This window comes from Hyperolius riggenbachi, chromosome 3, assembly GCF_040937935.1.
Source record: "Hyperolius riggenbachi isolate aHypRig1 chromosome 3, aHypRig1.pri, whole genome shotgun sequence".
NCBI classification, from domain to species: Eukaryota; Metazoa; Chordata; class Amphibia; order Anura; family Hyperoliidae; genus Hyperolius; species Hyperolius riggenbachi.
Window position 1 is genome coordinate 344,041,102 of NC_090648.1, and position 14,746 is coordinate 344,055,847.

A 14,746-nucleotide genomic window follows, 5' to 3' on the forward strand; every position below is an offset into this window, starting at 1 on the left:
TGCCACAAACATGAATCAATTTTATTGGAATTCCACATGAAAGACCAATACAAAGTGCTGTACACATGAGAAGTGGAACGAAAATCATACATGATTCCAAACAAATACAAATACAAAAATTACAAATAAATAACTGCAAAGTGGGGTGTGCGTAATTATTCGGCCCCCTGAGTCAATACTTTGTAGAACCACCTTTTGCTGCAATTACAGCTGCCAGTCTTTTAGAGTATGTCTCTACCAGCTTTGCACATCTAGAGACTGAAATATTTTCCCATTCTTCTTTGCAAAACAGCTCCACCTCAGTCAGATTAGATGGACAGCGTTTGTGAACATCAGTTTTCAGATCTTGCCACAGATTCTCGATTGGATTTAGATCTGGACTTTGACTGGGCCATTCTAACACATAGATATGTTTTGTTTTAAACCATTCCATTGTTGCCCTGGCTTTATGTTTAGGGTCATTGTCCTGCTGGAAGGTGAATCTCCACCCCAGTCTCAAGTCTTTTGCAGTCTCCAAGAGGTTTTCTTCCAAGTTTGCCCTGTATTTGGCTCCATCCATCTTCCCATCAACTCTGACCAGCTTCCCTGTCCCTGCTGAAGAGATGCACCCCCCGAGCATGATGCTGCCACCACCATATTTGACAGTGGGGATGGTGTGTTCAGAGTGATGTGCAGTGTTAGTTTTCCGCCACACATAGCGTTTTGCATTTTGGCCAAAAAGTTCCATTTTGGTCTCATCTGACCAGAGCACCTTCTTCCACATGGTTGCGGTGTCCCCCACATGGCTTGTGGCAAACTGCAAACGGGACTTCTTATGCTTTCTGTTAACAATGTCTTTCTGCTTGCCACTCTTCCATAAAGGCCAACTTTGTACAGTGCATGACTAATAGTTGTCCTATGGACAGAGTCTCCCACCTGAGCTGTAGATCTCTGCAGCTCGTCCAGAGTCACCATGGGCCTCTTGACTGCATTTCTGATCAGCGCTCTCTTTGTTCGGCCTGTGAGTTTAGGTGGATGGCCTTGTCTTGGTAGGTGTACAGTTGTGCCACACTCCTTCCATTTCTGAATGATCGCTTGAACAGTGCTCCGTGGGATGTTCAAGGCTTTGGAAATCTTTTTGTAGCCTAAGCCTGCTTTAAATTTCTCAATAACTTGATCCCTGACCTGTCTTGTGTGTTTTTTTGGACTTCACTGTGTTGTTGCTCTCAATATTCTCTTAGACAACCTCTGAGGCCCTCACAGAGCAGCTGTATTTGTACTGACATTAGATTACACACAGGTGCACTCTATTTAGTCATTAGCACTCATCAGCCAATGTCTATAGGCAACTGACTGCACTCAGACCAAAGGGGGCTGAATAATTATGCACACACCACTTTGCAGTTATTGATTTGTAAAAAATGTTTGGAATCATGTATGATATCCGTTCCACTTCTTACGTGTACACCACTTTGTATTGGTCTTTCATGTGGAATTCCAATAAAATTGATTCATGTTTGTTGAAGTTTTCCACATGTTGTCATATTACTGCAAGGGGGCCGAATACTTTTGCAACCCACTGTATGTCTGATTTAGTTCTAATATTACACCTTTGTTTTAGGACATGGATTACCTGAAGGTGGTGTACCATTTATACAACAGCGATTCAGAAGATGAAGAAAAAGCGCATATTGCCTTACTGAAAAAACAAGAAGAACAAAAAAGGTCAGAATACAGCCAACCTGAAACAAATGCAAAGCCATGCCTGTACTGTATACCAGGGGTCCCCAACCTTTACCCGCCCTTCTGACCAAATTTTTGTCCGGGGACCGGGGGGGGGGGGGGGGGTTTGGGGCGGGATGAGGTGCGCAACCTAGTGGACAGTGTCGTGCGCAACAGGTCACCGGGGGGGGTATAGTTAGCATAGTGCCCCAGTATAGCTAGTATAGTGACCAGCATAGCTAGTATAGTCCCAGTAGGGGTAGGTAGTGCCCCAGTATAGCTAGTATAGTGCCCAGTATAGCTATAGTGACCAGTATAGCTAGTATAGTCCCAGTATGGGTAGGTAGTGCCCCAGTATAGCGAGTATAGTGCCCAGTATAGCTAGTATAGTGTCCCAGTATAGCTAGTATAGTGACCAGTATAGGTAGGTTGTGCCCAGTGTGTGTGTGTGTATATATATATATATATATACTGTGTGAGTGTTACATACTTGTTTGATGTATGTCAGGCTCTCGCTTAGCAGGCTCTCAGTGCAGGTTCTCAGCGTCACCTCCTCTTTCTAATGGCGCCCAGACGCTGCTCTATTAAATATTATTATTATTATTTATTGAATTTATAAAGCGCCAACATATTACGCAGCGCTGGACAATAAATATATACAATGATGACAGACATAACAAGGTTATACAACATAGAACAAAGTTATACATGCAAATTGTACAAAATACATGATCATGCAATATGGGCTGGTTAGGTAGGCCCAGTAATACAAGTACAGGATGTCATAGGACAGGAGCACATGATCCTGTAGATTACACTAGGGAATGGAGGACCCTGCCAGAGGCTTACAATCTAAAGGGTGGGGTGGAAACACTAGGTGGGGCTGTTAAATATTCAGTAGAGAGTTACTGTGTGGTAGTAGGTGGGTAGGCCTTTATAAAGAGGTGGGTTTTAAGGGCTTGCTTGAATGAGTTGAAAGAGGGAGCAAGTCTGATGGGTGGTGGAAGGGCGTTCCAGAGGGTGGGGGCAGCTCTTGAGAAATCCTGCAGGCGGGCATGGGAGAGTGAAATGCGTGGGGTGGTTAGGCGAAGGTCGTTGGAGGATCGGAAGGAGCGACCTGGTGTATACCTGTGATCAAGCTCCGAGATGTAGGTAGGGCAGGTTTTGTGCACAGATTTATACGCCAGGCATAGAATCTTGAAAGTTATCCTGAAACGGATAGAGAGCCAGTGCAGGGATTCACAAAGGGGAGATGTGGATGCGGAGCAGTGCGAAGAATGGATGAGTCTTGCAGCCGCGTTCGTCACTGATTGCAGGGGGGCAGTGCGTATCAAGGGGAGGCCAGAAAGGAGGGAGTTACAGTAATCAAGGCGGGAGATGATGAGGACATGGATGAGCAGTTTGGTCGTGTCCGGAGTTAAGAAGGGGCGGATCTTGGATATATTACGGAGGTGGAAATTGCAGGCTCTGGTGATGTTTTTGATGTGTGGGATGAAGGAGAGTTCAGAGTCCAAGGTGACACCCAGACAGCGGCCCTAAGAGGTAGGGTGAATGGTTGTGTTATCGATTGTCAGGTGGAAATCTGGGAGGGGTGCAGCAGTATGAGGTGGAAAGATCAGGAGCTCAGTTTTGTCTAGGTTAAGCTTCAGGAACCTAGCAGACATCCAGGAGGAAATTGCTGACAGACACGTACAGACCTTGTTTATGGTGGTGGATGAGAGATCGGGGGTATGGAGGTAAATCTGTGTGTCATCGGCATAAACTGTATACCCTGCGACACCAGTCGTCGCAGTGATGCAAGAAATGCAGCCATTCAGCGTGACATAAGGCCTCTGAGATACACGGCCACAGGAGCCCGGTCCCACTGATGCAGGAGGCGGGACTGACGCCTCCAATATTCATGGCCACACGGATTGAGGGGGCGGGGCTGGAGACTGATGATGCGCGCGACCGCTGCTGCGACTGTCCCAAGCGTGGTGAATCAAAATATCGTCAGTGACGTCAGTGAGTCTGAAGCCTCTTAAAAGTAAGTCTGAAGCCGCGGCCCCTCATGAAATGTCCTACGGACCACCTGGGGGCCGCAGACCCCAGGTTGGGGACCTCTGCGTATACTGAACTAAAATGAAAGTCCCAATAGGTGCAAACAGCCATGTTTATTTATTATTATTTTGTAGTTACATAATGGTGACACAGGGCCGGTTCTAGACTTTTTGCTGCCTAAGGCAAACTTGTGAGGAACCACCCCCCTCTACCCCCTTCCCCCCCTCCTGTATAGGTAGCCAGTATAGTTGCCCCAGAATAGGTAGCTAGTATAGTTGCCCCAGTATAGGTAGTTAGTATAGTTGCCTTAGTATAGGTAGTGTCAGGCTTGGTGGTGTATTCTCCACAGTCAGCATGCAACACATAAGCTGACGTGAAGGAGGTACACACACCAGCACAAGGAATCAGGATATCCCCAGTTTAGTGGAGGAGAGGACTGACTCCAATAGGAGATTGTGGCGCACAGAGCCGGTGCAGATCCGAACAGCCACAAACAATGCTTTCGTCATAACGTCTCAGCGCAAAGTAGCGCTGAGCGCATAAGCCAGAACTGAGGAGATCAGGACAGGTACTTAACGCTTGCTTAACTAGCCTCTACTTAGTGACAGCAAGCGTCCACAACAAGACAGACTGGAATGAGGCAGCCAATGCGTTTGCAGCGATGGCGTGCCTCACAAAGACAGGACAGGATAGTCAGGAAATAGCAGGATCAAGATAGATGAACGTAACACAGACAAAAATACAATAAGTATGTTTTCCTAGCGTATTACAATTACAGCTATCAATGAAACTATTTGTAACGTCTGACTAACATATGTATATATCGGCAAAGAACCGATATATGACATAAGCAGGAACACTGACTAAGACTGGAGCAATACAGGGAACAGGACTCAGAAGGATTCGCTATCTCTTCGCAGAGATGAACGCAATCCACAAACGGTAACAGAACAGGATTCAGAAGGATTCATTATCTCTTCGCAGAGATGAACGCAATCCACAAACAGAACCAGGAGCAGGATAACTAACTCAGCACGGGTGATCACGATACGCGCAAACTACCAAAACGTGCTGGAAACCTGACTAACTGAACACAGGATATAAACAGTTCGTGTACGTATACATCAGCGACACTGATGTATCAACGTAACACGAATACAAGGAAAATAATAAACGTGCTGGTATGCATATATATTGGCAATGAACCAATATATGATGCAAGACCAGCAAAGTATCTTTAGAACAAGAAACACGATCTGGGGCTGAAGCAACAGCAAGACAGGCTTAAACTGAAGCTATGATAGCCCAAGGAGCCCTGCAGGAAGCAGATCTTTATACTGAGGTCATTCAATGGGAGCAGACATGCAGATTCCCACACAGGTGAATGATAATCAGTCACAAGCTGACAGCAGGAAAAGGCAGACAAAGCTATGCAGCTTGCACGGAAAGAGATCAGAACTGCCTGAGCTGCAGCACTACTACTGCCAGCAGTACCTGCTGCAGAAGCGATCATAACAGTACCCCCCCCCCCTTAAAGGCGGATACTAGACGCCTTTCAAAACTGACATTCCCAAGGAAACAACCTAACTGATTATTCATGATTACCGGGACAGCCCGGCAAGACCAAAATCCAGAATCAGTCATCACAAGACTGGACCCATCAGAACCATGCCCATCAGTGTGATACCCATCAGAACCATGATTTCCAGAAGAAAGCCCCCCGAAGCTCTCTGAGCGATACCCACTGCCTTCCAGGGACCGTCCAAAAATGCCAAAGCCTTTGCAATGCCCACCGGAACTGTCTTTACCAACACAAAACCCACTGTTGAACCAATCCAAGGTACCAGGACAAGTTTCCTCAGAGATCTCCCAGAACACTTTGAAGTTCCACAGAGATCCCAAAAGGTCAGAACGCCCTTTAGGCTCACTTGGAGAACTATCAAGAACCCCTATGGAACCTAGGGCAATTCCCGAGACAGGGTTACAAGGACAAATATCAAGATCAGGGCTTTCAAGGACCAGAACCATCTCTGGGCATGCAGGCAGACTGGCAACATCAGAACATGTCTCTCCTAAGGAAGCATCTGAGCACGCTAACACCTTAGACACACTTGGGCATTCTGGCACACAAAGCACATCTGGGCACACTGGCACAAGAGAAACCTCTGGGCATGTCAAGGAACTGTGAGCCTCAGGGTCAGCCAAGATAGGACCAAAACCAGGACTGGCCAAAAAAAATCCATCATGACTAGACTTCGCAACTACTGGGCTCTCACAAAAGAATGCAGGATCAGACTTAGATGTCGCTGATTCCAGCAAGGTTATTAACAAATCAGGTTCAGGGGCACTAATAAGACAGGACAACTCTTCTGATGTACGCACTGAACTAGATAGGGACTCCACAACTTCCTCTGGACTGGACAGAGACTCATCTAATACACTGGATTGGAGCTCATGAGGGGCTGCAGAACAAGTCAGTATTGTAGAAACCCCCACTGGACTAGGCAAAACTGAGGGATTCACTGGACAGGAAGGGGACTCTGGAACTTGTGCCACACCGGCCAGAGAACCAGAATTTTTCAGGATACAGGGCTGGGTTTCAGGAACACTCATCAAACCGGACTGAAATTCTGAAATTTCTATTACCCTTTCTAGAGAATCAGAATCATCCATGTTACAGGGCAAGACTTCTGAAACATTCAGAGGACAGGGCTGAAGTTCCCTGGCTACAGTAATATCAGAGAGGGACTCAACATCATTAGCTAAATCAGACTGTGTATAGGGCAAGGTATCAAAAACGCTTGCTGACAAAGACAATGTTTCAATGGCTTCTGCTTCACTGGGCAGATATTCATCAAGTTTTACTAGAGCAGACTGTAATTCCAAAACAGCTGCTAAACAAGTGAATATTACTGCAACACCAACTGAAGTAAGCAGTGCCTCAGACTCCTCTGCTAGAGGGTCTGAAGTATCCAAAGTACAGGGTGAAGCATGAGACTCTGTGACCACAGCTTCACTGGACAGGATCACTGAATAGTCCATATTGCAGGGCAAAACCATGGAAGCACCTGCTGGACAGCACAACGATTCTGTGACTTGAGCTTCATTGGAGAGATCTACTGCACAATTCATGGTACAGGGCAAATTTACTGGAACATTTTCTGAACAAGGTAATAATTCTGTGATTTCGGGTTCACATAGCAAATGCTCTGAGCTATTCACGAAACTAGAGCGAGGTGTAGAAACAGGAAGATCAAGACACAATGTTTGCACATCTGAATCACTATTCAATTGTAAAATTGGGAAATTCAGATGCTGGGGTTCTAAAGTTTCTAGACAGGATTGCTGGGACTCAGAAACTAATGTAGTGCATCTATTGGCATCTGTTGGATCAGACAGGAGTTGAACTTTATTAACACAGGTAAATTCTACAGAAGTGTTTGCAGAGGCAGGCAAAGATTTTCTGATGTCTGTTTCACTGAACAAAGACTCATGAGTACTGGCTAGGCTGAACTCAGAAGTCAGCAGGACCTCTGGAACCTCTGCTGATAAATTTGTGCAGGGCAAGGTTAAGGAAATATCAGTAGCTTTTGTTTTACTGGGTACAGGGTGGAATTACAGGAACATTCACTGGACAAGGTAGGGACTCAGGAACTGGAGAAGTGGGACAGTCTCCAACTGACAGGGTACTTTCCCTGGTATCAACTGACTGAATCACATAAAAATCATCCAAAATCATTTCCCACACATCGATCAACAGAGCCACAAAGTCATACCCACACACACCAGTTTTTATTAGGTTATAGGCAGACTTAATGCACGCATTCAATACTAATTCACTTTTTGCACTGTAGAATTGACAAAATGATCTTGAATCACGCTTCCATTCACAGACCAGGGCTTCCATCTCTCCTTTCTCAAATGGAGGATCCCATGCATACTTAACATCTGAACATTCAGGCTGATCACAGATTGTGGCAGGAACATGTATAGGGTTATTTAGCAGGTGATTGGCAGATTTCTTATTCCTAAGGATCTCCAATACTTGTAGCAAGTGTTGAACTGTAGTGTATGCAAATTTCCCTTGCTGCACGAATAAATTGATCTGTTCAATACTCTGTAATATCTCTTCATAATCATACACAGATAATTCTTTTAGACAAAAATCTTTATTTTCCTTGGCCAGTGATGAAAGTTCATTAGTAGTTTCATAAGTCCACTTAACTCCCACGAAAGACAATTGCATTTCATTATCTGTTAATGGCTGAATCTCATTACAGGTCTGATGCGCAGTCGCTAAGGATAACGACTCTGCTGATCGTACACGTTTCTTAGAACGTTTACGTTTGGCTTTAGACCCTGCTGCCTTTGACGATTTATTCAAAGCTGAAGGGAAATTATCAGAACTACTCTCTGCTTGCTGATTATTTTTGCAAGCAATTGAAGGAGCAGCTGATTGACCTGCTGCCAAGAGCTTGTTAAGAGGAAAAGGCAATGGATCTATGCGCAACCAATTGTGAATCACAAAAGCTATAAATTGCAAAGGACTTTGTCTAAACTGAGTGTGATCTAAAACATCGATTGCCCAATCAAAAAGCTTGCCCTTAAAAAGAGCGCAAACGATCCAATCAGACCAGGTAGAAATTGCAGAAGCCTGAAAGTCGGGATTGGCCAAAACCTTAACCAATTCTGGTATAAATGTGTCTGTAACTTCAGGGCCAAGCTTTTCGAATTTTTTAAAGGAGCAGGACCCCTGACAAACAGTGTCATGATTTCTGGAAATCCCCCCCACAATGGGGATTGGTAATGGGGCTATCATAATGTCAGGCTTGGTGGTGTATTCTCCACAGTCAGCATGCAACACATAAGCTGACGTGAAGGAGGTACACACACCAGCACAAGGGATCAGGATATCCCCAGTTTAGTGGAGGAGAGGACTGACTCCAATAGGAGATTGTGGCGCACAGAGCCGGTGCAGATCCGAACAGCCACAAACAACACTTTCGTAATAACGTCTCAGCGCAAAGTAGCGCTGAGCGCATAAACCAGGACTGAGGAGATCAGAATAAGTAGACAGAATGAACGCTTGCTTAACTAGCCTCTACTTAGTGACAGCAAGCGTCCACAACAAGACAGACTGGAATGAGGCAGCCAATGCGTTTGCAGCGATGGCGTGCCTCACAAAGACAGGACAGGATAGTCAGGAAATAGCAGGATCAAGATAGATGAACGTAACACAGACAAAAATACAATAAGTATGTTTTCCTAGCGTATTACAATTACAGCTATCAATGAAACTATTTGTAACGTCTGACTAACATATGTATATATCGGCAATGAACCAATATATGACATAAGCAGGAACACTGACTAGGACTGGAGCAATACAGGGAACAGGACTCAGAAGGATTCGCTATCTCTTCGCAGAGATGAACGCAATCCACAAACGGTAACAGAACAGGATTCAGAAGGATTCGTTATCTCTTCGCAGAGATGAACGCAATCCACAAACAGAACCAGGAGCAGGATAACTAACTCAGCACGGGTGATCACGATACGCGCAAACTACCAAAACGTGCTGGAAAGCTGACTAACTGAACACAGGATATAAACAGTTCGTGTACGTATACATCAGCGACACTGATGTATCAATGTAACACGAATACAAGGAAAATAATAAACGTGCTGGTATGCATATATATTGGCAATGAACCAATATATGATGCAAGACCAGCAAAGTATCTTTAGAACAAGAAACACGATCTGGGGCTGAAGCAACAGCAAGACAGGCTTAAACTGAAGCTATGATAGCCCAAGGAGCCCTGCAGGAAGCAGATCTTTATACTGAGGTCATCCAATGGGAGCAGACATGCAGATTCCCACACAGGTGAATGATAATCAGTCACAAGCTGACAGCAGGAAAAGGCAGACAAAGCTATGCAGCTTGCATGGAAAGAGATCAGAACTGCCTGAGCTGCAGCACTACTACTGCCAGCAGTACCTGCTGCAGAAGCGATCATAACAGGTAGCTAGTATAGGTAGCTAGTTTAGTTGCCCCCAGTATAGGTGGTATAGTTGCCCCAGTATAGGTAGCTAGTATAGTTGGCCCCAGTATATGTAGTATAGTTGCCCCAGTATAGGTAGCATAGTTGCCCTAGTATAGGTAGTATAGTTGCGCCCAGTATAGGTATCCTGTACGGAGGAGTAGCAGGTACACCAGCGGGTGGGGGTGGGGTCAGACCGAAACACCATACACACACAGTCACACACTACACACACATTGCACAGTAGGCTTTTCTCAGACATAGGAGAAGCTTACCCCAGCATTGCAGCAGTACTTGGAGGAGGCAGGGCCTGCTAGGACTGCAGTGTATATTAATGAGCAGCTCTCTCATAGTGTGCCAGCAGCAGAGGGTATGAGGAAGATTGTCTGCTGTACCAACGTAAAGTGCTGCTGCCCCCCAGAGGATACTGCCTGAATTTTATGATTCTGATAGGAGGGGAGTGAAGAAGAGAGCCGATGACAGGTGCACAGCAAAACTAGCCGCCTGCTCAGCAGAACACTGTATATTTCATATACTGTACAAACTTTGTTTCTTTCTGGACTTGGTATTTTTAAGATTATTTCCTTTCGATAGTCTATGGACATACTATAGCTGTACTCTACTTTTATGGATAAGGTTCTGAGAACGTGTGACGCATCAGGCTGATTAGTAGGCCTTGTCCCACAATGATCCCAGCCAAAGTGCTTATTATTGACTACCAGCATTCTGATTTTTAATGCTCTGCCCTCGAAGACAGATCGATTTATCCTGCTGTAGTAACATTATTTTATAGCTCAGATTTTTTATTTATCAGATGGAAAGACTTTATTAGCGTCTGCTAAAAGGTATTTCTTTTTTTCTTAATGCATCCACAGGGCTGAGACTGTAGAGAACATTTGTACTTTCTGTTAATTAAAAACCCCTGCGGAACGAGGGAAAGCTGTTACATTGTACGGTCCTTATTGTTTTCTGTTCTGCATTTCCCTTGCCAAATTAATTTGCCAGATTCAACAGGGGGTTCATAACAGGTTTAGCTTAGTTTATTCATAGTAAAATGGCTGTGTGAATGCTGCTGATAATGGCAATTCTAAAATATTTTTACACAGGCAGCGAAAGAAAAAGATTGCGGATCTCAGGGCAGAAAAGCAAAACTACAAACCTGGCATGTGGAATGTCAACAGTGTCATGCTTGGGGGCCTTGGATCAGACCCACCCATACAGGGTAAGGTTATAAGGGGTAAGCATTTATATAATGCCAACATTTTACAGAGCTCTACTGAGTACATTGAACAATTATGTCACAAACTGAACCTCAAGGAGGCTCAAAATCTAACTTCCTTACCATAGTCATAGTCTAATAAACCTACAACAGTCTACAGTCTATTTGGAAACAAATGAACCTACCATTATATTTATGGGATGTGGGGAGAATCGGGTGTCCCTGGACAAAACTGAACATGGATAGAAAATACAAAGTTCATGCAGATGGTGTCCTGGCCATAATTTAAACCTGGAACTCTAGTGCTACATGGTGAGCGTAGTAAACATTGCAAGAGCAAATACGTAGAAGGTTTCCATATTTGTTCTAGGCAGGGATCACACTTAAAGGAATTGCATGCTTTTTTCCATTATTTGAAACCGTATGCGAAAAATGTACTCAAAGGACCAATCCATTAAAAAAAGTAAGCAGTTAAAACCTGACAGAACCGACAGGTTTTAGACTAGTCCGTTTACTCATGGGGGATTTTCTGGGTTTTCTTTGTTTTCATAAGCATTTCCTGATCGGCAGTTAGGCCCAGTGCACACTGGGCTGATCCGCCGTCAGCATCCGCTTGAAAATCCGCGTGGCTAATATATGGGCTGGTGCATACCGGCGGTTTGAGGTTTTTAGCAAGCCGCAAACGTGCCTCTTGCTGCACGTTTGCGGTTTGCTTAAAACCTCAAACCGCAGGTGTGCACCAGCCCATAGAGATACATCAGCCACGCGGATGCGGCCGGCGGATAACATACAAAATCCGCTCGGTGTGCACCCGGCAAATATCGGCTCTCTGCTCCCAAAACCGCTAGCGTTTTGACGATCTGCTAGCGGTTTTGGTGTGCACTGGGCCTCACTAAGTCTTACTGACAAAATAGTGAGTAGGGAGGCTGGCTGGGATCTTACTATTTTGGCAGTTAAACTGATGAACAGGAAATGCTTTTAAAAAGAAAGAAAACCCTGAGAATCCTCCATGAGGAGATGGGCTAGTTCAAACCTGTGGGTTCTGTGAGATTTTAACTGCTTATTTTTTTTGCTGGAGTGGTCCTTTAATGATTCCTTAAAGAGAACCTGTACTGAGTAAAATTATTTAAAATAAACACATGAGGTAACTTCAAATGAACATTACATAGTTACCTAGCCATCAGTTCCTCTCAGAAGCTCACCATTTTCTTCTTACAGTGATCCCTTCCAGTTCTGACAACATTTTGTCAGAACTGAAATATATCAGTTGCTGTCAGTTATATATCGGTTGCTGTCAGTTACAGCTGAGAGGAGAACTGATGTGTGCATGTTTCCCTATGGCTCAAGTGGGCGATGTTAAAGTTTAACAGTGTGCTGACCAGGAAGCTGTTATAGGGTAATAGCCATTTTCAAAATGGAGGACGGAGAATTCCCTTGATCACAGTGGACAAAAAGGACGCAGGAGAGGAAAAATAGATTGAGGAGTAGACTACACAGGAGGTAAGTATGACTTGTATACAGAGGTGGGACAAGGTCCTTCAGCACCCAAGGCTGAGACAGCAAAATGTGCCCCTCCATCCCTCCCACCCCAGCCTTCACACACTGATTGCTATTAGACTAATAGGTGCCCCAGGGCACACAACCTCCCCAACACCTTAATATCTAGTTATCTGGCTTGCAGTCACTGTCATGTATCCCCTTTTCTTATTTCTTTCTGCTTCAAACACAATTGGAAATGACAGCTGAGTGAATTGTGCGCCCCCTCCTACACTGCGCCCTGAGGCTGGAGCCTCTCCAGCCTCTGCCTCGGCCCGGCCCTGCTTGTATATGTTTATTTTGACTTTTATTTTCAGTTCAGGTTTTCTTTAAGGACAGTCGCGTTTGAGTGCTGTCAACTGCGCTTTTCCGCATGCAGGGAAAAATACTGGCTTTGTTGCTTTTTTTGCACCCTGCATGCAATTCATATTACGGACAGTCAGCTGTTGTCAGCCAAACATGCCCAACATGGACAGAACAATGGGAATACGATGCGCAAACCCAGGAATCCCAGTGACTTACCCCCCTGTCCAGCAGGAAGTATGTCACTGGACGAGGGGTGTGCGTGGGGGCGGGACTATATATATGACCCTGTTGGCGCACTCTGCCAAAGGGTCATATGATTGACATTTTGTGCGTTGCATTGTGATGCGACGGGGGCGGGGCATCATAGCACAAATGCATAGGCCAGGTGTAAAACCAGCCTCCGAGTAACTCTTAAGTGGGTCATTACTTCCCATCTGGTACTAAAGCTGCACACTAAGAAGCAGTGGCTGCTGTCACAATAAGGGTTCAGGAAAGTTCCAATGGATGTCCATAACCAATATCTGCCTGGCCAGGGTAGCGTTGCTAGGGAAAGGGATCTTCCGTCGTGCATTGCACTGCTGTTCCCATTCACTACAGTGAATGGGTCAGCATTGTTTGTGTGATAGCACATTGCACTGCTACGCAGCGCATATATTCTGAACCTCAGAAAGTGCAATCTATGCACTTGTGATGTTCCTGCATGTTGCACACTATACCCGTTACCGAAATGTGCATGGCAGCACGTATAGTGTGACCATGGCCTCAATGAAAAAATCCTGTAATTATTTTATTTTTAAAGTTGCAGTGAGGTACATTGCATCTCTGTGCAATAATAGTTTTGCCATGTCTAGATGTGGTTTTCCTCATGAAAATTAAGCAAATTACAAAGAAAATATTTATTAAAAAATAAATAAACAGGGCCACAGAGAAGCTTGTGATCATCAGGGATTGCAAATAGCTCAGACAAACCCTCCCATCACTCACAGCAGTTTCTGTCAATGATAGGGTGGGACATTTAACTACTCTCTCATTGCTCACTTAGCTCACATTATGTTTCCAATGTCACATGACCCAATTAGGAGCTGGCAGCCTGTAGAGGAACATCACTAGTCAGTGGTGCTAAACACCACAGAAAATCCTCACAATTTTATAAATAGGTGTTTTGTTTTCAATGAGATGCGAGCTATAAATCTGAGATCTATAGCTGCTTTATGATTAGGCTCCTCAGTCATCTACATCTACATATTAACTGCAGAGCGCCTGCCCAAGTCGGTCCTGGAGGAGTGAAGCAATTCATGGAGTGCAAGTGCCTTTGTCTACAGCTTGATTGCTCCCCCAATCATCAGCATATACTGCAGATTGTCACAATTTGATCTTATCATGAACTTATTTTACATGCATTATTCATTTATGGTTTTGTATTCCACTTCAGCTTCAATATTATTTCTATTTTAGATGCCGAGTGGGAAATAGAGGAACCACAGGATGCCTCGTCTCAGGTACTTTCAGTACTACAGGTAATCAGCAGTGCACAATGTAGAAATGCTATTAGGCCTGCAGTGAGACACTAGACTACCAGCTGCTACATTAGCCTCACTTACATGCCTTGGTGGCACAGTGTTTTGCACCCATCACAAGACTTTGGGAAACACAGGTAAGATGCAGGGTCAGTGATGAGGTCAAACCAATATTTGGCTCTCATGCTAGAGAAGTAATTCACAGATGTAAACCCAACTTACACAATCTATGTTTTCCTTTTAAAAACTCACCAAAAACCTATTTTACCGCGGAATATAAAAATGATCCTTTACTGAGGAACTTTACTGTAAAAAAAGTAGTATGGGGAGAATAATAAATCAATATGTTGCAAAGAGAGACGTTAAAGTTAACCTGTAAGGTA

The 14,746-nt window shown here is 44.6% G+C and overlaps 1 protein-coding gene across 5 annotated transcripts in view; it reads left to right on the forward strand.

Moving 5' to 3' along the window:
• The window catches only part of CCDC87 (coiled-coil domain containing 87), a 75,932-nt gene that overhangs the window by 41,143 nt on the left and 20,043 nt on the right, over positions 1–14,746 (forward strand). For 2 of the 5 annotated variants that reach the window (XM_068276992.1, XM_068276993.1), the window contains exons 15-17: positions 1,601–1,704; positions 10,892–11,022; positions 14,302–14,363. In XM_068276992.1, the coding sequence (XP_068133093.1) occupies positions 1,601–1,704; positions 10,892–11,022; positions 14,302–14,363 (297 nt within the window). The remainder of the gene's footprint in view (positions 1–1,600; positions 1,705–10,891; positions 11,023–14,301; positions 14,364–14,746) is intronic. The other 3 variants (XM_068276995.1, XM_068276994.1, XM_068276996.1) reach the window with 3 other exon arrangements.